Source organism: Anopheles gambiae, chromosome 3, assembly GCF_943734735.2.
Source record: "Anopheles gambiae chromosome 3, idAnoGambNW_F1_1, whole genome shotgun sequence".
Classification (NCBI taxonomy): domain Eukaryota; kingdom Metazoa; phylum Arthropoda; class Insecta; order Diptera; family Culicidae; genus Anopheles; species Anopheles gambiae.
Genome location: NC_064602.1, coordinates 15,904,222 through 15,928,064, shown reverse-complemented (window position 1 = coordinate 15,928,064; position 23,843 = coordinate 15,904,222). Strand labels below are relative to the sequence as shown.

The window sequence follows — 23,843 nt, the reverse complement described above, 5'->3', positions numbered from 1 at the left end:
CTACCGTAGCTCACCATGGCAGTGATACGCACCCCCCGGTGGCGGCACACGTGGCACAGCTGGTTGGTTGTCACGTAACGCTTCGCCGTAACGCCCGTACGGACGGAGCAGCTCATATTATTAACCCGCCAGGCGTCGTAATACCATTGCCATAGCAACCCACCTTTGCCAAACAAACGGCGATTTTCTGCGTGTAGGACGTTTTTCGAAGCGTACGGCACGTGACGTTGTTGTTTATGTGCGTTTTTCTTGCAAGAAGCGCTGGTTCTAAAGCATCCGGATGTTTGTTGGAATAAACCTACAACGGTATTGAATTTTGACTCTCCTCGGCGTGTGTGTGTGTGATTAAGCAGTACCTGGGTTACCTACGGCAGGATCCACACGCTTCCCGCAGCACCATGAGCAGTGCAACGATTCTGTTCAACGTTTCGAAGAACGAGCTCTTTAAGCTGGCCGACAACTACAAGACGCTGCACAGAAAGCTCAAGGTGAACCATCGCGTTGAAAGGTATGTGTTCACATCCGCTGGAGTATGCTAAGGGGTCCTAACATTCCCTTTTCCACCCCGCCGGTAGTAACAAAAGTGAGATCACGCCTGAAATCCTAAAATCCGCCACCGTGTTTGTGCTGGCGGGACCGCAGGAGAAATTTACCGAGACCGAGTTTCAGCATCTGAAGGTGAGCGTTTGCCGTGGGCCGTGTCATTTGAGCTGTTGCAATACGTAAAAAAAACAAGTAATTTTCCTCGTCTCACTAATTAAGGACTATATTAATGATGGAGGACGATTATTGCTGCTGCTGGGCGAGGGCGGTGAAGTGCAGTTCAACACCAACGTAAACTTCCTGCTGGAGGACTATGGCATGACCATTAACAACGGTATTAGCATAACGCTGTCCTTACTCCTGCTTTCCTGCTCAGAAAGAATCCTCACATCACCCAACGCTTCCTTTGCCCTCTCTGCAGATGTCGTTGTACGGCCGCAGTACTACAAATACTTCCACCCGAAGGAGGCCCTCATCAGTGGCGGCGTGAGCTGCGACACAATGAACAATCTGCTGCTGGAAGGGAGCAAAAGCATTCTCACGTCGTTTGATTTCATGGACGATAAATACAAAGTCGAGGTGGGCAAATCGATTTTTAAACCGATCACGATCTCGGAGGGCGGGAGAATTAATGATCGTGCCACGTGGTGCCTGGACATCGGATCTGTTTTCTTTCTCATCTCTCTCTTTCGTTCTTTTTACTCTCCTTTGCCGCACAGTTTGTGTATCCGTTCGGTGCGACAATGAACGTTATTAGCCCGGCCAACGTACTGCTCACGACCGGTCCGGTAGTGTACCCGTTCAACCGGCCGCTGGCCGGCTACTATCAGAACGAAAGCAACGGCAAGCTGGTCGCCATCGGCTCGGGACACATGTTCCAGGACAAGTACATCAGCAACGAGGTCAACACAGCGCTGTGGGACAGTCTGCTGGCGATGGTGCTGCAGGATGAGTTTAAATTCAAACCGTCCGACTTTAACGACCTGGAGGTACGGGCGTCGCGGTATTACGGTACCGTCGCGTTAAAAATGATTAAATAGGGCTCTTTTCGGTACCTTTCCGCTCTCGCCCTCATAGATAAATGACTACGCCGTCATACCCGATACGATCTATCTGGCCGAGCAGCCCAAGATCTGCCTAATGGATTCGCTCGATTACGACATACCGGCCGACTTCAAGAAGCTATTCGATATGTCGCTCTACTCGATCAACAACGATCTGCTGCGCGATGTTATCGGCACGTACGAGAAGCTGGACGTGCAATATGAACCGCTTAAGATCATCAAACCGCAGTTCGAGATACCGCTGCCGCCGCTGCAGCTTGCGGTAAGTACCGAGCGCGGCTGCCGTTTGACCTTCGCGGGTCAACGTGCCGTTTTGGTGGTGGCGATGTCTCATCCCGTGCGGGGAATTCTGCCCTTTTTCGCACAGGTGTTTCAGCCGATCTTTAGCGATCTGGCGGCGCCACCGCTCGAGCTGTTCGATTTGGACGAAGCGTTCAGCTCGGAAAAGGTGCAGATCACGCAGCTGACCAACAAATGCCTGTCGCCGGCACACGAGGGCGCCCACCAGCGGACGGTGGACGAGAAGGAGCTGGGCTACTTCATACAGGAGTGCGGGCGCATACTGAAGGTTTGCCAGGACGATCAGAAGATGTCGCCGAAGGAGATACTTAACGCGATCAGCGTCAAGATTGCGCACTACAAAAAGCTGGACAAGGACTAGAGATGGGGGATTTAATGCACAACATGAATAAATCCTTTGTTTTGTTCTGGTAAAGCTGTACGCTTGATGTTTTTTTTTTGTGGCAAAACGAATGGAAAAACATATCTTACAAGTGTCTGTACTTACGAATCGAATTGTTCGTAACTTCCATCGAGATAATTGAAACTACCGATAAAACATACACTTGATATTACACACAAAAACACTACCAAAATGGGAATTTATAGAGCAACAAATCGATTCAATCGAATTCAACGAATTGTTTACATGATCCCTCAACTCTACAGTGTAAATTTCATTTTTCGACCAAGATATTTACATTATCATTCAAATCAACCAGTGGGATAATTTTGTAAAAATAAAAATTGTTGATTCATCAAATAATTTTCATTACACTATAACACAACCAACCTTTATTGAAAATACAGCAATTATCAGCAGTACGCGATACTCGATATACGCGAATTCGCAGTACGCGATTGCTCTAAATTTGACAGCTCCATGTGTTTTTGCAAATATTTTAATACTTAGAAATATTTTATGCTCTTTTTGAATTTCCTTAATGTTCTTTTTGCATTTTGCATTGAATTTGTGCAAAAGATACCTGTTTTACAACAAAAAACTTTAATGCAAAACTCTGTGGCGATATTTTTCAACCCTCGAACTGGTAGTGTAAACTATTTTTCCATACAAATCCGCTATACGCGAAAACTCGAGATACGCTATTGCGCTCGGTCCCGTACGATAGCGTATATCGGATAATGACTGTATTAAACTTCTTAACCGTAGAGTTGGCAACCAGATTTACACACGTAAGTTGGCAACCGGCATACCCGGGTATTCCACACGTTTTGATACAAAAAATTAACGATTTTCATAGGTAAACAATGCTTTTATATTTTAATGCTGTAAGCAAGTAATGCCGACCATATATTGTCTTCTATTTCATTTATTCATTTAGTTTATTCATTTTATTATAAAAATAACGGTCAAATTGAAATTTGGAATCGCTTGAATTTGACTCGAAAATAAGCACAATACGGAAAGAGGAAGAAGAGAAACGTCATTCTCCATACAAAATGTATGGAATACCCGGGTATGCTGGTTGCCAACTTACGTGGTAAAGTTAAAAAAAAATCAAAATAAAATACTTATAGGCTGTTTAAAATTACAACTTATGCACCAAAAAATCAGAAATTAAAAGTTGGGAGGCTACGGAAAATTTCAGGTCAATAAAAGCAATGAATCAAAAGTTATTGCAGTTTAAAGTTAAAAAAAATACCCGGGTATCCGGTTGCCAACTTAAAGGTTAATTGTTTCTCCTTTACTCTTCTATTTTATTGTAAAACCCATGCAAACAACTGCCATTTTGAGCTGAGCCGTTCTGTCATCCAGCGAAACGTCACACGCGGTCACGCCACCTTCACCCGTCAGCCCGCCAGCAACCTTGGGCGCGCTCTCACGGCACGTCAAAGCAATCGCAGTCGGTGAGAAAACTCTTTACGAAAAGTGCAATCCCAGGCCGACGACGAAAAGGCACACTTTTTCACATCGTTTCCCCGTCGCGTGCAAAAGCATCCACACCTATGGCGTCGCTGTGCGGAAGAATTGTGCTGGCTGCGGCCAAGCGAAACGTGACCTACACGCCCGTTCGATTTTGCAAAAGTAAGTTCTTCTCGGTGCCCCCCGAAATATATTGCACAACACACATCGTCGTTCCGCGTGCGTGTGTGTGAGACGGATGGAGCGATCGAAAACTTCTGTCTGACCGAAGTGAGAGACAGCGGCGGGCCCTGTGTATGTGTGCTTACGTAATTTGGAAGGGCAAAAATCCGCATCCTTCGCATCGGAAAAGGATGAAAGGCGTGATAAAGCAGTGCCGGAAGAACAATCGCCATCAATCGAGGCCAGCTTGGGCCGAAAAAATGTCCGGAAGGTCACTAAAACACCTTCCCGCTGTACGGCGACCCATCCCTCCGCTCTTCAGCACACTTGACACTTGTCTGGCTGTGCTGGAGGCGACGTGATGGTGTTTTTTTTTATCAGCCGCAGGATCCGGCACAGCGGAAGAAAAACGTTTCTCTGACCCTTTGGTTTGCATTCGGCTGATGCACCTTTTCTCTTGCAGTGATGAACGACCCGATCGAGCATGCCACCGGTATCGAGAAGCGTGAGCTGCTGGCGAAGCAGGCAGGCAACCCAGATCCGTTCGATATGCGTGTGTTCAAGCGCGGACCGGGCACCAAGGATAGCCCGAACCTGATTCCATCGGCATTCGATGCTCGTCTAGTCGGCTGTGTTTGTAAGTGTTGACTAACGCCCCTCCCTTGTGTCGGATCGTGCATGATCGATTCATCTCACCTGAACGTTCCTTTTTCCTTTGTCTTCTCCAGGCGAGGAAGACCAGACCTATGTCCAGTGGATGTGGCTGCACCAGGTGGGTTGGCGAATCAAATTCAACATCAAATCAACGTTTTAGAGCAACCCATCGCACATATAAATAACACCTTTGTGCTCTATTTTTGTTCCATTTTAGGGCCAGCCGAAGCGTTGCGAATGCGGACATTGGTTCAAACTGGTCGAGAAGGCTCCAGTCTAAACGGTGGCATACCATCCCACACCTGCCACCCTGCTGTAGAAATGAAAAGCAAACTAAATAATATTTAAAAACCCTGGAGAGCATTACCCTTCGCGAAATAAAGAGAAATCCAGACCGTTGAAAAAAAAAACCAAACAAATCCAACTACAATACAGACACACCACACCACCTGGGATCATAGTTTGGCATTGGTGGTAAAGGGAAGAAAAAGTCCATCGAGCTTCCCGAACGGGAGGATATGCATTCATGCATCTACATCCAGGTGTGTACGTTCCGATCTGCCATAGCAATTGGTGATACAGCTTTTTCCATCTCTAAAAAGAGGACAAATCAATAGAACATCGCTGGTGTGTCCATCTACAGGTTAATGAGGAAGAGAAGGGCAACATAACCGCTTCTTGCAGGATACCTACCCATGAGTGTGTTTGTTCTAATTGGCTACAGCAACAAAACGATACGCCCTACAGCAAATTCACGATAGCAAAACCAATTTAGTGTTATCCAATAAAACAAATAATTTTATTGAAAGCTAACATGCGTTTTGCTCTGCATATTACCTTCGGTGCAGCATGCGGAGGATGGCTTACTCTATTTATTTACATCGAGAATGATGATTAATTACACGCTAAAATAGGATTTAATCCCAAGTTAATCGTTTGTTAGTTTTTCTAATCCAAAATCTTATTAATTCGTCGAAAGATGAAGATTTTTTCATTCTTTTCCCTGTCCCCACGTATCGTCACGAGGCCAATCCGGCCAATGAGCTTCTCCACCATGCAGCATAAACGCAAACCATCAGGTCGGCCATAATATTTACCTTTTCTTCCCTACGACGGCGACGTCAAACAGTGTCATAACAAAATAGTTTTTCACCCAACAAAAAGGCGTTCCACTTCTCAAACGCGTTCTTTAATTTAGGCTAGAGTGTAGTGTGTGCCTGAGTGTAGGGGGATTGGGTCGATACTGTATCGGCTGGGCTGGATATTTGCGATGAAACGATCAATTAATTGAGCGAGAACACTCGCGCACGGTTCGGCTAAAGCGGGGGTAATCGACGGGGCACCCGATCACATACCAAAGGGCAGCTCTCCTCCCCAGCAGCAGCAGCAGCACCATAGCCCAGTGTCGGACACGCTCTGATTGCCATCTATATAAGCGTAAGAGGCTATTGGCATCTGGTGAACGCGAGCGCCCATCGCTCGCGAAACCGCATCGAAAGGGCCCTCTTTCTTTCGGGCGCTAATGTAAGGCACAGCCCCGCTACACAATTTCGCCACCGCCCATTCCGTAGTTAGCCTTGGCGCACGATGGACTCCACACTGGACCGCACGTACGTGTCGGATTACTTTGCGAATCTGAACGAAATCTCGAAAAAGATCGCCCTCGACATCGACGAAATACGCGGGGCGTACGAGCACATCTGGGAGGATCTGAGCCGCGAGGAGCAGATGGAGATAGTGAACGAAACCATCATCAAGCCGGAGCTGGCACTGAAGTACTTTGACAACTTTTCCACATCGACCGATTCGCTGCAGCGAATCCTGGGCACGGATGATGACGATCCCACCACCGGGGGAGGCGGAGAGGAAGACCGCAACGCCAACCGGTACGATGGCAAGCGGCTGCAAACGTTCCAGTACGTGCGCACCGGCCGCAAGGTGATCACGGACGACAGTGTGGGCCTGTACCGGGACGAACATTCGGCGCCGTTCTCGCACAAAACCAAAAGCCAAATCAATCTCACCCTCTTCCCACCGGACCGGGCCGAGCCGGACGCGAAGAAGCCGCACGACGTCAGCGTGAAGGCGGCGGCCGGGCTGCTGGCCAAGAAGCTGCTGCTCAAATCGCCGAAACCGGACGACGCGAACGGCGGGCCGCTGGCGAAGGGACGCGACGGGGCGGCAGCGACGAAGGCGAAGGAACTGCCGGCGTACGACAGCGAGCAGAACATCATCCTGACGGAGGAGGCGTACGGTACCAAGACAACCGGGGCCGGCTTCCTGAGCAAGTTTAACAATCTCATCTTCAACCAGTCGACCGCACTGGAGATGACGACGGCCGCATCGGCTGCTTCGATCAATGGCAGTGACGAGCTCGATGGCGGAGCGCTCGAGCAGGACGAGTTCGATGCGGACAACGACAAGGTGAACCTGTTCACCAAGAGCGCCAAAAACGAGTGCCTTCACCGTGCGCAGTCCTCGTCCGTGGAGGAGGACGACAAGAACTACGACGAGCTGAACAGCCTGCTCGGCAACAGTAAAGGGTTTGATTTTCTCAACAACTGGTAAAGTAAAGGACAAAACAAAACGAAACAAAAGAAAGCTTCCCCCTTGCCTTAGCAGTAACGGTAGCACAGGCACAACACACCAAGTCTCATGACGCATGAGCGCTCTGCTAGTCGCTTTAGTTCTGTCTGCCGCGCTAATGCCTCATCCCATGGTGAAAGGATAGGTTTCAGGACAGTGCAGGGCTGTAAAATATTCTTATTCTTTCCCGTTTTTCCTTGCAAATCGCACCAAAGCACTGGCGATTAAAAAGCCTTTTTCTTAGTCTGCAGTTAGCTAGAGCACTGCTTCTCTGAAGCAGAGGACGCATTAGCTGTTTGCTCGCTATTAGGACCTCTCTACTTAGGACTCAATCCACTCAACCTTATGAAATACTCAAACACGAGAGAACGAAATGAACAAATATCAAACAATCCCAGAACAGACTGATTGTAATCTCACATCATGCTCCATAACAGAACGTTTGTAACCTCACGGCAGTAGAAGCGGTGGCGTAGTGCGTAGTAGAAAAACAAGACTAAATTGTCCTTCCTTTGTAGGCACACACACACCCCATCTGGCTTAGAGGAAACCACCAGGGGGTCATGTATTGAAACCAAAAGCGACAAAGAATTTACTACTGTCCCCTACTCTATTCAACCAAATCATAGTAGCCTTCCGTCCAAGTTGGACGGAATTTTGGCTCCCTGCGCATCATTTTAAGGCCATTATTATTCATCGTTTAGGAATTAGGTGTAAGGGCATTATACAAAAAAAAATTAGGCTACACTCCCTTCAGAAGAGTGGTGGCATTACTAATATATGTACTCTCAACTAGTGCTGCAAAATGTCATGAGCATCACGAGATGTTCTCCAACGAGAACAATGAACACATCCGTGGTAGCTTGATGGTCATTGTTGATACTCAATGAAAGTGCGCCATGACATGCGGAAAACGACATGCGAGTGCTTGAGTCAAATGGGAATCTCTGACTCACAAGCTGTGCTTAATGCTGTCACAAGCATAATCATGACTTTTTTCATGCTGTGAACAGTGCTGCCAAATGCTTCTGTTTCAGTCACCACCACTCACGACTGAAACGAAGCTCAAATCAGCTCACGTAAACATCTGAGATGATCAGAGGTGAGACTCAAACAGTTGATGGATCAATCAACATGCTTGGTGACATTTTATTTAGCACCCAACTCTTGATTACTCACTTGGTCATGACATTTTTTGTCGATCTGTTTATTGTCTGTAGGGTCAAAAATATGCTCATTTTGTTCATTGGAACCGCAAGCATCGCATATCTCTCATGACTATCATGATGATCACCGACACAAAATGTCGCGACCAAGTGACTGAGTTGGTTGCACAAAATGTCACCAAGCATGTGACGGTCGCACCAACTGTTTGAGTCTCGCCTCTGATCATCACAGTAGAGCTCGTGACGCTGACATGACATTTTGTTTCAGCCAGAATTTGTCATAACTATAACATTTTGCGGAACTGATCACAGTAAAAAAAGTCATGACATAGAAGCTGACCAAGCGATGGTTGCATTAATGTCACGAAGCATGCATTGATCACACCATTCGTTTTGAGTATCACCTCTGATTATCACAATTGAGTGCGTGACGCTGACATAGATTTTGTTGCAGTCAGATTTTTTCATGACATTGACGGTGACATTTTGCAGCACTGCTCTCAACTACTTTCTATTCTCATTCATCGCTCATTTTTGGCAGTAGCTTTCCCTAATGGTTGGAAACGGGAGGCCACGCATATATTTATTCGCAACCAACATCATTTTTACAACTAAATTAAACCAACAATCATTCAGCGAAATATCAGTAATAACGGTAATACCTCATCTTCATCAACACGAAACAAAAAAAGAAACACAAACACACCCATGTTTAGCGCCTAGTGATGATATTCGAACAGAGAAAACTGACAAGTTAATGATAACCGATAATAGCTCCAGCAAACACTCAGACATTTCGCATCGTTTTTGGTATACAAAACTGTATTCAGTGCTCTCGTAGGAAGAAGAGTCAATAAAAGCATCATTCATACATAAAAAAGCGGTTACAAGAGGGCTAAATGGAAACAATGAGAACGGAGTGCCCTGTAAAAGAGGCTCTAAAAAGGTGAGTTTACGTATCAGACAACAGGTTTTACATTTATTTCAATCAATTTATCATGCCTTAATTTACACAAAGTCTCTCTTTCTAGGTGCACCAACCTCAGCTCTCCTCCGGCACGAGCAGATTCAAACTGGCACTAGCCCCCGCCAAACTGCCCAAATACTTCTCCTCGTCGCCGCGGATCGACAGCACATCCCCTACCTGTATGCCACGCTTCTCCCGCATCATGGCGCACCGTTCCCAGCGCGAGCTTTGGCAAGCCTTGCAACTTACCTTCGGTATCCGGAACAAGCTGACCGTCCGATTGCCACAATCGGCACAGCGGAAGAAACGCTTCTCCGCATCGTGCACCCGCAGCTGGTGGCCCTCCGTCTTGCACCGGTCGGCGGCCGAAAACGCAATGTACTTGCACTGCACACAGCTGACCGCCTTGCACGCCATCTTGAACGTGTTGAGCATTTTCTCCTCCATCGCTTCCTTGCGCTCGAGCGACTTGAAGTACTCCTCCTGGTGTTCGTTTTCCCTCGCCACCACCAGATCCTGGTGGGAAGAGGACGCCGCGATGATCCGTGCCATGTGCTCCTTCCGCGCCCGCTCCTTTTCGTCCTCCTCGGAGGGCTGCAGCTTCGGGCGCTTGGCCGCATTTTCCTCCCCGTCCGGTGTGGCCACATTCGACTTCGACAGCTCCTCCAGCACCCGCTTCTTGCCCTGTTCCGTCCCGCGGTACTTGATAAAGTTCGGGTTCGCCTTTTCGAGCGGCTTTTGCTTGATGATGGCCGCCGCACGGGCCCGCGATTGGAGCGCTTGCTTGAGCGACACCTTCTTGGCGGTGAAATCGATGTCGAACGAATCGCGGCTCAGTTTCGGTACCGTTTCGAGGCTGAACTTTCGAGTTGCCAACGGGTTGGAGGATGGCGTTCCTCCGCTTTGGGAGACGGTTGTCGGTTGCGATGGTGTCGTTGCTGGGGTGGAGGACTTCAGTGCTTGAAGCGATTCGGTCGATACGCCCAGACTTTGCAGCCGTTGGAAATCTTTCTTCCGCTGCTCAACGTTCAACTCCACCCGAGAGGCAGACGATTTGGGAGGTTTGGCTGCGACGAGCGCAGCGGCGCGATAAGACGGCAACGAGGACGATGATGATGATGGGGAGGCTGCCCCGGATGTACCACTTCCCCCACCTGTACCCTCAAACGGCGAGCGGAAGTAATCGGACAGCGTCATCATGCGGTTACGATCCTTCTCGATCTGCTTCGGATGTTTGACCGCTTTTACCGCGCTAAAGCTTTGCCCGGCGTAAAACACCTCGTTCTTGCCGAGCACCTTGTTCCGCAGCTCGTTCAACCCTCGCCCACCGGTCGACGTTAGCAGACCGCCCCGATTGCTTGCCTTGTTGTACTCCTGCTTAATATGGTACACACAGTACTCACACTTGCCCAAGTTTACGATGGAGGTACAGCGATCGCCATTCTTCTTGCGACTCCGGCAGGTGCCCAAATCGCGCGACTGTCCCAGCACCATCACCTTCGTAGCGCGATCGATCGACAGCGTGACCTCGATGCTTTTTTCATTGTTATTGTTCAGCACGTTCGGGTTCAGTACGGCCAGTGCCGTACCTTCAGCCGTTTTCCACAGATCCTTATACGCCTGCCCGAACATGAACAGCGTCACCATCTTGATGTCGCCGTGCAGATCGCTCAGCTTCCAGATGGAAAACTGTTTGCCTTTGGAGGTGGTTTTGGTGGGCGATTTGCTAATCAACACCCCGCCAATTGCCCAGTCTTGCTGCAGATCGACCGTTTCGATAAAGTTGCGCAGCCGCATGAACGGGACCGCCCGCTTACCTTCCATCCGCTCCTGGAGCGTTTGGCTGGATATGAGCGGATGAACTATGCGCAGCCCGAAGATGGGATCGGTGTGAACGGTTGCCTGAAACACGGTCGGGATGCTGCCATTGCTGACAGGGGACTGTGCTGCTGTGCTGGTAGGCTTGCTGGTGCCAAGCTGTCCAGTTGCCTTCGTAACGGGGGTGTTTGATTGCTCCGCTGCACCACCAGTCCCTGCCGAAGGTGTTTGTGGCGAGCTGCGATTGATTTGCCACAGCTTCCGATCGACCCATGTCGACAGCGCTTGGTCCGTTTTTTCCGCCTCCTTCGTTTTCAGCAAATCGTTGATCTGTCGTCCGTACTGGTTGTACTTGCGCTCGAGAAAGTTTCTCGTTTCTTCATCGTCGGACGAATCGAGATCGGCGTCACCAGTCACGGGCGCTTCGGGTTTCGCTGCTGAAGGTGTTTCCGGGCTAATGTTGCTGTCCGTATCACCCACGAGAAAGCTGGATCCTTCGAGAGTTAGTTTCCGTTGCGGAACACCACCATCATCGCCGCTACCGGTCGAGGAGGAGCGATTTAACTGTTCCCGTTCATGTTCCGCTTCGTTTTCTTGGTAATTTTCTAACAGCAACTGTTCCAGCTCGTCCACATCTAAATCGTCAATGTTTTCGGACATTTTTGGTGCACACTGGTTTGAAGAGAACCTAATTGAGTAAGCTATTAGATAAATTACTTTTACTGGACTGGGGAAATGTGACCTGTTTTGTTTACGGTCTTTCCCGCCTTTCTGCCACCAGCTGACATTCCGAGAAGGGATTGATAGTAAACGCTTCCGTTCAAGTCGACATAACTTGTCGATGAAACGCTTCAAATAATTGGGATTGTTTATTTTCTATTAAGAGCATGATTAGAGCATATTTAATGCAAAAAGCCCTTCTATTATTTACAATTTGATACGTTTTTGAGCAAATCAATTCGATTTCATTATTTTCTTCAAAATATTTTATCAATTTTCATCGACGAAACGTATCGCGCACATCTCGCTGTAGCAACCTTGACGCTATTCTACAGCTACCTTGAGTTTGTTGTTGTTGTGCTGTGAAAATCCAAACAAACCGGCGCAGTTTTACCCGGGCCGGGAAAACTCTCATCAAAAGTCTTGAAAATGAACGATTTTTCAACTGTTTGTCGATTGTGCTTTAATCCCACCGCTTCAAACGTTGAGGACGAACAGATTTATCAGCAAATAAACATTTGTCTTGGTTTGGCTGTAAGTAAAACCAGTTGCTCCGGTTCCCCTTAGTTTTCCTGTCCAGTTGACCAATTCCTAATTCTTACCTTGCAGATAAATCCAACGAATAAATCATGGCCATGTCGTGTCTGCGGCAGCTGTGCTGAAAAGGTGCGAGATTTTCACAAATATCGTGAATCGTGTTGGGATGTGCATAATATGCTGCTGAATGTGTTGAACGGCGAAAATACGGTGGATACACAGAATGGAAAATCCACCATCAAAAACGTCATGAAAAAAGACAACGAAACCACCAATAGCTGCAGTGATGAAGTAACAGACGACTCCAGCGATACAAAAGCGCAAGGGGAGCCCAGCAAAGCACAACCAAACGTGGTAATATGTGAGATATGTGGTAAAACAATGCTACCCACCTACTACCAGGGCCATCTGAACGAACACAATGGGCTTAAACCTTTCGCCTGTGTCGCGCCTGGCTGTAGCAAAATGTTTTCCTGTCGGCATGGACTACGCCGCCATAGCTACTATCGGCACAGTGGACAAATGTTCCTCTGTCAGGAGTGTGGTAAAGCATACAAATCAAAGCTGGAACTAAGCACACACCGACTGCATGTGCACACGCGCGGCAAAGCGTTCGGTTGTGAGGAGTGTGGAAAATCGTTCGTAACTAGGTAAGTTGCTGGAAGTGGTTTAAATATCTGCAATATAGTACATTTGGTCTATAAAGTCCTTTTTGTATTCACAGATCATATCTAACAACTCATCGGAAAGCACACACGGGCGGACCACAGGTACAGTGTTCGTACTGTCCAAAGATGCTGTACAGTAAAAAGGGATTAAAACATCACGAGCTGCTGCATACGAATGAGCAGCTATTTGCATGTGCGAAATGTTCTAGTAAGTTTAGCACCAAACGGCAATTGGATGGTCACGTACAGCGAGGATGCGCAAACAGGGGGAGTGGGCATTCAGCAAACAGTTATCAGGTAAGTCAGTGTTTATTATTATCAATCGATCTCGCGTGGGTAACATACAACTGGTCCGATAGGGTTGTTTGTATTGCCATTGCTGCTCTTTGGCCCAAAACTGCAGAGGTTTGGTCGCTTCTTAGAAGGGGACGCGCCACACATTTATGATAAATAATTCCTATCATTCCAATCAACTTCGGCATCATTCCTCTCCTTGAAAAGGATTTGTAAGGATTTATTTACTGTAAGGAACGCACTAATCAAGAATTGTCTGTAAGATAAAGTACGTAATTTTTTCCATTTTATAATTCAACGAAATATTGTAGATTTCAGCAGTAGAAACTAGTGATGGGCGGGTCGACCCGAACCTATTGGGTCGGAGCCGTCCACATGCGACCCGGAGTGCTACGGGTCGTAATTTTGATTCCAGTAGGTTCGGTAGGTTCAGTAGGTTCAGCAAAGTATATGCGGCTCGAACCCGTGGGTGCAACGAGTCCAGTAGGTTCATACGAGTTCAATAGGTTCATAGGAGTTCAGCGGCCAAAGAAGAAGAACATATCTACAGTTAGGAAAGTTTACGCATCCTAACGAAATGAAGCAACATTTTAGCAGTTTCCTTTCCAAACCTACTAAACTGGTATGAGCCTACTGAACTTGCTTGAACCCACCAAACCTACTAAACCCACTGAATTCCTAAGAACCTACCGATCTTGTATGAACCTACCGAACTCGTATGAACCTATTGAACTCGTATGAACCTACCGAACTCGTATGAACCTATTGAACTCGTATGAACCTACCGAACTCTTATGGGCCTATTGAACTCGTATGAACCTACCGAACTCGTTGCACCCACGTGTCGGAGTCGCATATGTCGATCCGTTAGTGGAGTCGTATGACCCATCACTAATAGAAACCGTAAAGTCGCTGATTGTCTTGAGACTAAAAATGTGAAATAAATCCTTACAAATCCGTTTCAAGGAGAGGAATGATGCCGAAGTTGATTGGAATAATAGGAATTATTTATCATAAATGTATGGAGCGTCTCTTTCTAAGAAGCGTCCAAAATCTTTGCAGTTTTGGGTTCACTGTATGACTCATGTATGACGCTGTAGGAACATGTTGCGTTTAGAGCCTTCCGACAAGAGCTGAGGTCGAAGAGCAGCAATGTAAATAACAAAAAAGCTCTATCGGAACAATTGTATGCCAACCTAAACTACTCGCCCGGACTCTACCGGAGTCGTTCAGACTCATCCAGACTCATACGGACTGATCCGGACATTACTGGACTGATGCGGATTGATCCGGATTGATTCGGACTGATCCAGACTGATACTATTGAACTACTCCTAACTCTATTGGATGAGTTGTTCCGGGGATTATACATCCTCCTAACTAAAGCAGTGTCTCAACCAGATCTAGTGCAACAATACCAATTGGAGATGGAGTAGAAGCAACAAAGGAGAGCAACAACCATAAACCATAAATATCCTGGAGGACAGGTTACCAAGCTGGCCTTATCAACGCAACATGACGGGCACCCCTGTTGATACCTGTCAATTTAGTCATTTAATCTTGCGATCATATAAAATTCCCCTTCATCCACGCTGGTGGTTTGATTCGTTCTGCTTAATTATATCCGATTAACATAAAATGTGCATTTCAACCAATTTGCTAGCACGGAAATAACAAACAGCAATCTACAGCCGCGAGGGCAACGATCTCGTCATGATGTGTAACATTTAAAAGATTCGCTTTTTTATGTCGCCTGCTCACAGGCAAATGTTTTGCGCGTTCTGCCCTGCTGACCTTCTTCCGCCCAAGGTTGACCCAAATCGTCACCCCAAACCGGACGGCACCTACCGGATGATGTACACCGAACATGCGGACAGCTTCAAAACCGGTTGCTTTCGGTTGCGTCCGATTTCGAAGGATATCATATCGCCATGGGCCTGCATAAACGCGCGTACAAAACGGTTTATGTTCCCATTTATTGATACCACTGGCACCACTTTTGTTCTGGCACCATTGCCCGATCGTGTTAAACCCCCTTCCTTCTAGGGGAGTTGATACGGATACGGATCAAGGACGCGCATACGCGTCGATAATCGGTCCCTTTTTTGATGCGCGTTGCTTTAATAACGCGAAACTAGAGCAACGCGCAAGGTTCTGTCTGGGCAGCGGGTAGGCAAGACATAAATGTGTGTATTTTAATTACTGCCAGCATTAGTATAGCACGGCCCGCTGCGAGATGAACGTTGGAAACATACGTTTAGTCTGCTGCTTCTTATCATACATTGCAAGCTATTGCACAATCGTTACAATCGTTCTTTCGTGCTGCTGGTTAAACTAAAACTGCTGGGCACACGATCGCTACCACGGGGATAATCTACCAGGTTTGGTACTAAATGGTACCGTCCCGTTTGTTGTGCTACCGATCCATTACCATTACCCGTGAGTCATTGTTATTTTTCTGTGGGTTATTTTCAAACGAAAGCGAGAGAAAAAAACACAACCGTCGACATTCTTTTTTTGCAGATTAATTCGTTATAAATTACCACCCGATTTGGATTCAAAATATGCGCTCAAACAGGCCCACAAAGGCACGAAAAAGAAAGGTATCTGCCCTGGAGATCGGCGTCGATTGGGCTACCGGCAATGAATTGAGCCACATTGTTGTACGTCTGCCGCCGCAGGAACTAGAATGATCTTCATCGCTCGCGTTGCCGGGTTGGCCGGGAAACACGAAAAACAGCAAACCGTACTGAATCGTTGTGTTTGTGTCGTGCGTGTGTTTTCGGGCTTTGACAGCTGGGGAAATTTGCTAGAAATTGTGTACTAAGCGGGTAAGGTTGATGATGATGTTGGTTGCTTTAAAAAAACAAATAAACAACTTTTTTTTGCTCTCTATCTGTACATACTTGCGCGCCAAACACCAAACCACAGAAGAAAACAACAATAAATGGCACACATAAGCGGTGGGTGGGTAGCGAGTGGGTGGGTAGTGGCTTCTAGAACATTTCTAGAAACTTTCAGATGCAGATTTTCGATGTGCGTTTACCCCCTGTATGGTGTAATTTTGATTTTTAAACGACTATAAAAGCTAAAAGCACGTGGTTTTTTTTATGCGCAAAGGGGATTTAAATTTTTAGTACAAAATTAGAACAGCTGACTCTGTGGGGGGAACGTGGGGGTATAGTGCATTTTCGATACGTCACCAACGTAACTAGACCTTGCCCTGCAAACCGTGCGCGCACCGTCTGCTGCCGCTTCTCTTATCTTTCCTCTGGCGGACACACGCGCAGCCGCAGGTGATTCGCGCAGCCCTCACAGCGGGGTAAATAACACCGGCGCAGCCCAATATATTCCACACCCAAACAGCCATCGAGTGCAGCAGCCCGCAAATAAGGGTAGTGGGGGTCGACAGAGAGCGAGAGAGAGACAAACGGGCATATAACGCACCGGGACGCGCTGGGGCTGTTGCGCGTTGGAAGGTGGTGCGTCTCCATCAGCGCCTGCTGAGAGAGTGTGTGCAAGGCATGGCAGGAAGATCGGGGGCATACATGACTATGACGACGATGGTTGACGATGATGATGATGCTGTTGATGACGATCGGACGGAGGGTTTGCGGGGTGGGTGGGTTACAGCCCGAGCTCGAGCATAATACGATCGGCGGCCCATCGAAGCCATCCCAGTCGTGTTGAGCAGATCGCCGCGAAAGGAAGTCTGCAAGTGCTCCTTCTCCTCCTTCTGGTGGTTTTCGGTGTTGGTGCCTTTGCCTCTGATTGCGTGGTGTGTTGTTTCGCGTGTGTCTAGGCCTTTCCAACCCCACACCCAACCAACCAACAACGACAACAAAAAACTAAAACCGGCCCAAGTTTCGGTGTGTGCTTGTGTGTGTGTGTGTGTGTGTGCGTTTTTGGGCGCCTCGTGAACGTGGTGTCGTGACGCGTATCGGCCCGCACGCTTTGGGCAAACAGGCCGAGCAGGCAGGTTGGCAACAGCACCGAAGCAACGCTGCGTCGAGCGAGTCGATTTCGCACGGTAGTCGTGTAGTGGCCAGTTTTCACCGTGCAGAGAGAAACCGGTGTTGGGGCATATTATAGGACCACTTTTCGTGTAGGGGACACCACGGACGGACCAAGCGGTAAGCACAAGTAAGCGGGATTGCGCCTAAACTCTCCCCTACCAGGGAACATCAACGGGGAGGGTGAAAGGGTTTTGCAAAATTTATCGCGCAGGTGATTTGTTATAATCAAGCTGGAACGTTCCGTGGTGCGATGCATCGGACAATTATAAATGGCAACAAGCAGCCAGGGGGGGGAAGGGGGGGGGGGGGGCAATATGGAGATGGGTTCGGCGCCGTCCGAGGATCGTTCGAGGATTGTAAAAAAAGGGGGTTTTGGTATTCAGAAAGGCCAATTTATGGTTAAATTTTTGAACAACCTGTGTGCGTTGGAGGGTGTGTGGTTTATGTGTTTTTGGTCGTAACCTTTAATCTTGTGTCCTTTTGAAAAGATGAAATTTGATTTATTATGGAAATTAATTGAAAGTTAATTAAAATTATTTTTATTTTTATCAAAATCATTCAAAAAACTTTTTGTTTGAATTAAAGTTAATTATTTTAAATGATAATGCCATCATTTCCAGCTCCACAAATCTGATGTGCATCTTCTCTCACTGTTTCGAATGGATCAGATCAGACGCAAGATTGGCTACACGCACCAACTGGATAAATAGAAAATTGGGGGAAAAAGAAATGTCTGGCGGTTTTCCCTGTCCCCCCCAAAACCGTTCGAGGAAATATGGTTATTGTTTGTTTCGTATTTGCCACACAGTGTTTGTGTGCCATTGTAAATGTGGCCGTGTGTGTGTGTGTGCAATACAGTTTGCCACAATTAGTTAGAGAATATTGCGTGCCATTCAGCATAATTTACATTTAATAATATTTTGCTTTAATTTGTGAATTTAAGAGCATTTTTTGTTGAATTTCAAATTTAACGTTTTATCCCTTTAAAACACTTGTTTTGAAGGTGTTCGGAAGGTGTCCCAGAAAACAGAAAACAAATTAAGGACTTCCCCACTCAAACCACACCCCACGAAGGTTATCGAAAGGTGGTTTTGCAAGTTGATCTTTCTTTCTTCCCCCAAGAAAAGCAAACAAAACGGGATTTAACCAGTCAATAATGATTGAGCGATTTTTTTCCGAGACACTGCGAGACTCTGCTTCATTATGCAGAGCATCTCCCCCTTTTGAAGAAGACCCCCCTTCAAGTTCCCACACTCATCAAAAGAGGCTAAAAGAGAAGATACCAGTTTGATCATCATCCGATGGTCGAGGCGAGAGCAACTCGATTAACAAAACAACGCCACTGCGCCCAACGAGATCCGGCACCAGGACACCCTTCACGGTACCGAAGAAGGGGGCGCCATAAAACCGATTCCGACGGTTCGACGACTGGGCGGGAGGAGGTTAATGGCATTGAAAAATGCATCTGTACAATCAGAACCTTCCAATTAAACCTTCCCATCTCGTCTTCTCTCTCTCTATCTTCTCGCCAGACAATCTTGAGCTTATGGCAAACCGGTATCTATCTTTATTTGCTTGTCTCTCCTTTAACTACCGATAGTGAGGGTGAAGGTGCCCTCCCCCCCCTTTTACCACACCCCCACACAGCTTGTTCAACCTCGGTGGAGGGCATAAATATTTGCCCGTTTCCCCGTTGTTTGCGCGACACTGGAAACGCAGGGCTGCGCTGCGTTAGGGCTTAAAACTATGTCACGGGTGCGATCTTCCGCGAAGGGCAAGGAAAGTGCATCAAAAGAAAGCTGCCCTGGGGCAAAAGATATGCAAAAACCACCCGTGCCGAGTGGGCTAAAAATATCGCGTCCATAAAAAAGAACGGTTTGGAAAAACAACGCTGTGACGTTGACGGACGATCTTGCGATAGCTGTGATAGCAACAGCTGTTGCCCCTGCGAACACCGGCCCGAGCCTTCAGATAACAACGCACGATCGGGCCAAGATAAAGTGAACCCACCCTGAGCGGCTTGGGGACTTGGGAACAGAACCTTCAGCGCCTGAACCTGACCCGTGTAAGGTCCCCCTTTTGGCTTCGCACACACTTTCCTCGTACGTCATCCCTTTAATGTTTGATCGTGCATTACACCTGGCCTAGTAGATTATACAAGAGAGCGCGCGGGTAATCTCTCGGAACTCGGACAGCTCGGGATGGCAAAGAAAACATTCCACATCTCACCATACCGGTATGTGCAACTCGCCCTGTTTACTTGTACCTTGTTTCACCGCACTCGATAGCACTCTCGCAACTGGTTCAACCCGGGGTTGGCCAATCTTTTTGCGAAGGCTCGATCCTCCGTGATTATGGGGCACGTGGGACAGATGCTAAGATCCGCCTTTTTCCCGTTTTCCGCTCCTGAGACCATTACACAACGAAAGTGCGACGATGCTAATGTTTTGGATCAATCTAACCATCAATCAGTACCACCAACACAGTACATTCTATTACCACAAGGTTGTGTCGTTGGAAGCCAGTGCTCCTTCCGTTTTGTGGTATCTTTTCTTGGAAGACTTTCGATGAGTAGCTAATTGTTTGGGCAAACAGACTGAGTGCGACGAATCGGATTTACGCAGTTTACGCTACGGGAACTGACACATGGTGGGTGGTGCATATTTTCAGCAATTAGCATGTCTATAGCAATTGCCTGCTTTGTGTGCCTCCGGGTGAGCGGGGGGATCAACCTGAATCATGGTCCTTTTTGCTGGTGGTCAATAACATGCAGCGACGACCTAGACATCTGGACGCAGAAATAGAGCAGAATTCTTCGATTTGATTATATTCTTGTTTAGGAAGAACGTTGTTGTATAAACTTTAATTTAACATTCAATTATTGTTTTATAATGCTATTGAATGATAAATTACATGTTCAAAGATAAATTACTACCAAATTTCGTAGATGATCTTCTCATCCCTTCCTGATCTAGGCCTTCTTAGGATGGCCTTTTTAAAGATGATTAGTTAAAACTTGATGGTTTCCCATGTTCATGGAACTATTCTAGTTGTGGAATTATTCCTATCCCATATCGAAACTGATTATGACCTTATTCAGACCCATCAATAGATTCTGAGTATATGAAGATCATGAAATTAATTGCGAAATGATAACGATTCAGCAAGTGATCACAAAGCCTATCCCGCTCAAGCAAACTGAACTCGATCTTATTATTTTGAAACAGTTCCTCGATGCCTGCTGCTCGATACAGTGCTGTAAAAGACGTAATCGTGATCCTGCAGCTGTCACGGTCTTAGAAACTGGATATTGGTCATTTTTACATTCTGGAATAGCTTCTGCAACTACTTCTTCTCCTCTTTCTGAGGTAATACCCCGGTTCGATTTACTGCTAACCTCCATGGTTTCGGACCAGCTACTAAAGCTATATGTCATATGCTATAGGCAACTACTTCTGAACTTTTTCTGATCACGATGGTGATCTTGAGCCTATGTTCTCCCAACCGTGGATTTATTCCTGTACTGCAACTTGCACTCATCCCGATCTTTGAACAAATATTGAATCTATCCTCCGTGGAACCAATCTGGATTCTATCCTGGTCTAAGAATAGGTATCGAATCTGTCGGAACTGGTACCAATCCTCTCTGGGTCTTAGAATCATCAACGGATCGATCCTGGATTAGGAAGTGATTCTTTACCTATACCGGTTCTAGCAATGATCTTGATACACTTTAAGTCCTATAATAGGTACTGGCAATACATCTTCACCCTGGGATTTACTCTTAATCCAATTGCAGTTTTGCTGCTGTGCTGTTCAAGTCCTGTAATAGGCTTATGTAGTCCTTTTGATAGCAAAGATTTGATGTATCGAGGCACTTAAATTAAATGAAACGATCTTACACGTTACAAGTGGTTGAAACACTGATACAACAAACCAATTCCCTTTGTCGATTGTACACTGACGATAAGGAACATTCCAGTGTCCACAGAGTGTTATGCTGTTCAACACATTACAGACTACAACGCTCACTAGAGATCGTAGATCTCGAAGATACCGTTCGTTTGGATGTACACGATTTCATTTTCAACATCCGCTTCGTAAACGGCAAACGGGGGATGTATTAGTACTGTTCCTATTTGTCTCGTCGTGTTGTGTTATTGTTAGTCGTAAAGTCGATTTTACGATCCAACGTCATAACACAGATAGAATCGTTTTGAAGCATTGTTAAGCAAAATGGCCTTGCTGGGTCAAACAAATATACACACATTACTTCACTGCAACAATGTTTTGATGCGTTTTTATCTTACAATTTCCCTTTCCCCGCTATCCACATTTTGCAGGAGCGATAGTATGGATAAAGCACGCGAAACACCTTCCAACATGCCGGGCGATCCATCGGCGAACAAGGCGGCCGAAGCGTCGGCTTCCTCGGGCATTGCGAAGCTGACGAAGCGTGCCGCCATCACGCAGATTATAGCCGCGGTCGTCGCCAACATTACGATCATATCGTCCGGCATGGGCATCGGTTTTCCGTCGATCGCCATGATGGAGCTGACCAACTCCACCACGTCCGTGGTGCTGACCGAGTCGGAAGCGAGCTGGTTTGGTAAGTGAAAGAAGAAAAAGCACCCTTTTCCGTGTCAGCGGATTGCTAAAGTGTGTTCTGTTCCTTTCCATTTAGCATCCATCACCTCGATCATGTGCCCGTTCGGTGGGCTACTGTCCGGCTATCTGCTGGATAAAGTTGGCCGCAAGCGCACGCTCTACTGCATCAACATCATCTCGGTCATCTCGTGGGCCATCATGTCGTTCGCCAGCCGTACGGACGCATCCGTACTGTTTGTGGAGCTGATCGTTGCACGTGTCATCATCGGTAGGTGGTGTTGTTCGGGGTTTTTTTGTTTCTTTTCGGGTAGTGTAAATGCACATCTTTGTACTCTATCGAGACGCTTCTTTCAATGCATTCTTTCAATGTTCCGGAATGATAAAGTTCGATGTGTGCCTGCAATGCACGGAACAAGCCGCGATCTTGATAACGACTGAGAGCAAGATAACTAACGGGGTGGCGCCTCCTTTCTCTTTCCAGGTATTGCTATCGGGCTTTCCAGCACGCCGGCCTCGGTGTATGCCGCCGAAGTTGCACACCCACGGCTGCGAGGCCGTCTGACGCTGCTCACGGCCGGCTGTACCGGCATTGGAATGCTGCTGGTGTACTCTTTAGGCTACATGTTCAAGGTAGGCGCCAACGTAACAGCAACAGCCCATTGTAAGCCCCCTTTGAGTACTGAATCATACCTTTCACAGGAGGACTGGCGCTACGTCTGTACGATCTGCGGCGTGTTTACTGGCGTGTCGCTGATCACCGTTATTCCCCTGCCGGAGTCACCGAGCTGGCTGGTGGGCAAGCGGCGACCCCAGGACGCAGAACGCTACCTGAAGGTGATACGCGCCATCAAGGAGGATAATCATCCCGAGATAAAGGCCGAGATCAAGTCGCTCGAAGAGAATGTGGCCCGGTTCCGGTCGTCCGAGACGAAAAAGTCCTCCAAGCTGGTGCAGCTGAAGAAGCCGGAAGTGTACAAACCGCTCTCGATCATGTGCATCTTCTTCCTGTTTCAACAATTCTCCGGCATCTTTGTCATTATCGTGTACGCGGCCAGCTTCTCCGTGGAGGCAGGCGTTGCGATCGATCCGTTCCTGAGCGCGGTGCTGGTAGGGCTGACGCGTGTCGTCACCACCATCCTGATGTCGTTCATTTCGGACAAGTTTGGTCGCCGACCGCCGGCCCTGTTCTCTGGGTTCGGTATGGCGTGCTGTATGTTTGGGCTGGCGGCGTGTGCCGTGTTCCCGGTGGCCGACACGCAGTACAACTGGATCCCGACCGCACTGCTGGTGGCGTTTATCTTTACCGCTACGCTTGGCTTCCTCACGCTACCCTTCTCGATGAATGCGGAAGTGTATCCGACCAAGATCCGTGGCTTCGCGTCCGGGCTGACGATCTTCTTCGGCTACACCATGTCGTTCATCATACTGAAGAGCTACCCGACGATGGTTAGTGCGATCGGTAATGAGAATGTGTTCCTGTTCTTCGGACTGGTCGCCCTGCTGGGCATCGTGTTCGTGTACTTCTTCCTGCCGGAAACGAAGGGCCGCACGCTGCAGGACATTGAGGATTACTTCCGTGGCGGCAAGGAGGCAAATGCGTCCGAAGTAGACAAGCAGGCCTCGAAGGCGTAACGGTCCCGACAGCGGGGGGCACCTGGGAAACACCGAGGGAGTTTTAGATAAGCGAAACCACTAGTCTGTGATAGGAGGAGTGCGGTTCTTTTCGGAGCGGGTGCGGCTTAATTCGGAGACAAAAAAATACTGTTGACATTTTAGATCGATAAGCATTTTACAATCTCACTAACGCCACTGTATTTAAGGAAGAAATGGAAATAAAGTGTTGTAGGCGTGTTGAAGGCGCGTTTAGTAAAAGGAA

The 23,843-nt window shown here is 47.5% G+C and overlaps 5 protein-coding genes across 7 annotated transcripts; 4 read left to right on the top strand and 1 right to left on the bottom strand.

The window, feature by feature from the left end:
• Positions 1–257: 257 nt before the first annotated feature.
• On the top strand, positions 258–2,328 carry LOC1275575 (intraflagellar transport protein 52 homolog). The gene is made up of 7 exons (XM_314836.4): positions 258–508; positions 576–678; positions 763–877; positions 965–1,122; positions 1,263–1,532; positions 1,621–1,869; positions 1,975–2,328. Exons 1-7 carry the CDS (start codon positions 399–401, stop codon positions 2,266–2,268), a joined length of 1,299 nt encoding a protein of 432 aa, XP_314836.4. The 5' UTR covers positions 258–398; the 3' UTR covers positions 2,269–2,328.
• Positions 2,329–3,687: 1,359 nt separating this feature from the next.
• Positions 3,688–5,006, top strand: LOC1275574 (cytochrome c oxidase subunit 5B, mitochondrial). The gene is made up of 4 exons (XM_314835.4): positions 3,688–3,933; positions 4,397–4,570; positions 4,662–4,705; positions 4,805–5,006. The coding sequence occupies exons 1-4, from the start codon at positions 3,855–3,857 to the stop codon at positions 4,865–4,867; spliced, it is 360 nt and encodes a 119-aa protein (XP_314835.2). The 5' UTR covers positions 3,688–3,854; the 3' UTR covers positions 4,868–5,006.
• Positions 5,007–5,703: 697 nt separating this feature from the next.
• LOC133392727 (uncharacterized) lies at positions 5,704–9,219 on the top strand. The gene has a single exon (XM_061653585.1). It carries the CDS (start codon positions 6,175–6,177, stop codon positions 7,153–7,155), a length of 981 nt encoding a protein of 326 aa, XP_061509569.1. The 5' UTR covers positions 5,704–6,174; the 3' UTR covers positions 7,156–9,219.
• Positions 9,220–9,296: 77 nt separating this feature from the next.
• Positions 9,297–11,918, bottom strand: LOC1275573 (protein MCM10 homolog). The gene has a single exon (XM_314834.5). It carries the CDS (start codon positions 11,782–11,784, stop codon positions 9,382–9,384), a length of 2,403 nt encoding a protein of 800 aa, XP_314834.5. The 5' UTR covers positions 11,785–11,918; the 3' UTR covers positions 9,297–9,381.
• Positions 11,919–12,191: 273 nt separating this feature from the next.
• Positions 12,192–23,843, top strand: LOC1275572 (facilitated trehalose transporter Tret1). 3 transcript variants are annotated; one of them, XM_061653582.1, is made up of 7 exons: positions 12,192–12,378; positions 12,454–13,031; positions 13,106–13,346; positions 21,703–21,968; positions 22,044–22,235; positions 22,449–22,597; positions 22,667–23,843. In XM_061653582.1, exons 3-7 carry the CDS (start codon positions 13,225–13,227, stop codon positions 23,597–23,599), a joined length of 1,662 nt encoding a protein of 553 aa, XP_061509566.1. In that variant the 5' UTR covers positions 12,192–12,378; positions 12,454–13,031; positions 13,106–13,224; the 3' UTR covers positions 23,600–23,843. The 3 variants fall into 3 exon arrangements, with proteins under 3 accessions (XP_061509566.1, XP_061509567.1, XP_061509568.1); XM_061653583.1 differs by lacking the exons at positions 12,192–12,378; positions 12,454–13,031; positions 13,106–13,346 and adding an exon at positions 17,008–17,476; XM_061653584.1 differs by lacking the exons at positions 12,192–12,378; positions 12,454–13,031; positions 13,106–13,346 and adding an exon at positions 17,008–17,486.

What these genes read in the sequence shown, in the direction of transcription:
- LOC1275573 (XM_314834.5), bottom strand. Translation starts at nt 11,784, where the DNA reads ATGTCCGAAAACATTGACGATTTAGATGTGGACGAGCTGGAACAGTTG.
- LOC133392727 (XM_061653585.1), top strand. Translation starts at nt 6,175, where the DNA reads ATGGACTCCACACTGGACCGCACGTACGTGTCGGATTACTTTGCGAAT.
- LOC1275572 (XM_061653582.1), top strand. Translation starts at nt 13,225, where the DNA reads ATGAGCAGCTATTTGCATGTGCGAAATGTTCTAGTAAGTTTAGCACCA. An exon ending in ATTCAGCAAACAGTTATCAG is followed by an intron (nt 13,347 to 21,702) that starts GTAAGTCAGTGT and finishes CACATTTTGCAG; the next exon opens with GAGCGATAGTATGGATAAAG. An exon ending in CTTTAGGCTACATGTTCAAG is followed by an intron (nt 22,598 to 22,666) that starts GTAGGCGCCAAC and finishes TACCTTTCACAG; the next exon opens with GAGGACTGGCGCTACGTCTG.
- LOC1275574 (XM_314835.4), top strand. Translation starts at nt 3,855, where the DNA reads ATGGCGTCGCTGTGCGGAAGAATTGTGCTGGCTGCGGCCAAGCGAAAC. An exon ending in TCGTCTAGTCGGCTGTGTTT is followed by an intron (nt 4,571 to 4,661) that starts GTAAGTGTTGAC and finishes TGTCTTCTCCAG; the next exon opens with GCGAGGAAGACCAGACCTAT. An exon ending in AGTGGATGTGGCTGCACCAG is followed by an intron (nt 4,706 to 4,804) that starts GTGGGTTGGCGA and finishes GTTCCATTTTAG; the next exon opens with GGCCAGCCGAAGCGTTGCGA.
- LOC1275575 (XM_314836.4), top strand. Translation starts at nt 399, where the DNA reads ATGAGCAGTGCAACGATTCTGTTCAACGTTTCGAAGAACGAGCTCTTT. An exon ending in CCGAGTTTCAGCATCTGAAG is followed by an intron (nt 679 to 762) that starts GTGAGCGTTTGC and finishes TCACTAATTAAG; the next exon opens with GACTATATTAATGATGGAGG. An exon ending in TGGCATGACCATTAACAACG is followed by an intron (nt 878 to 964) that starts GTATTAGCATAA and finishes CCCTCTCTGCAG; the next exon opens with ATGTCGTTGTACGGCCGCAG.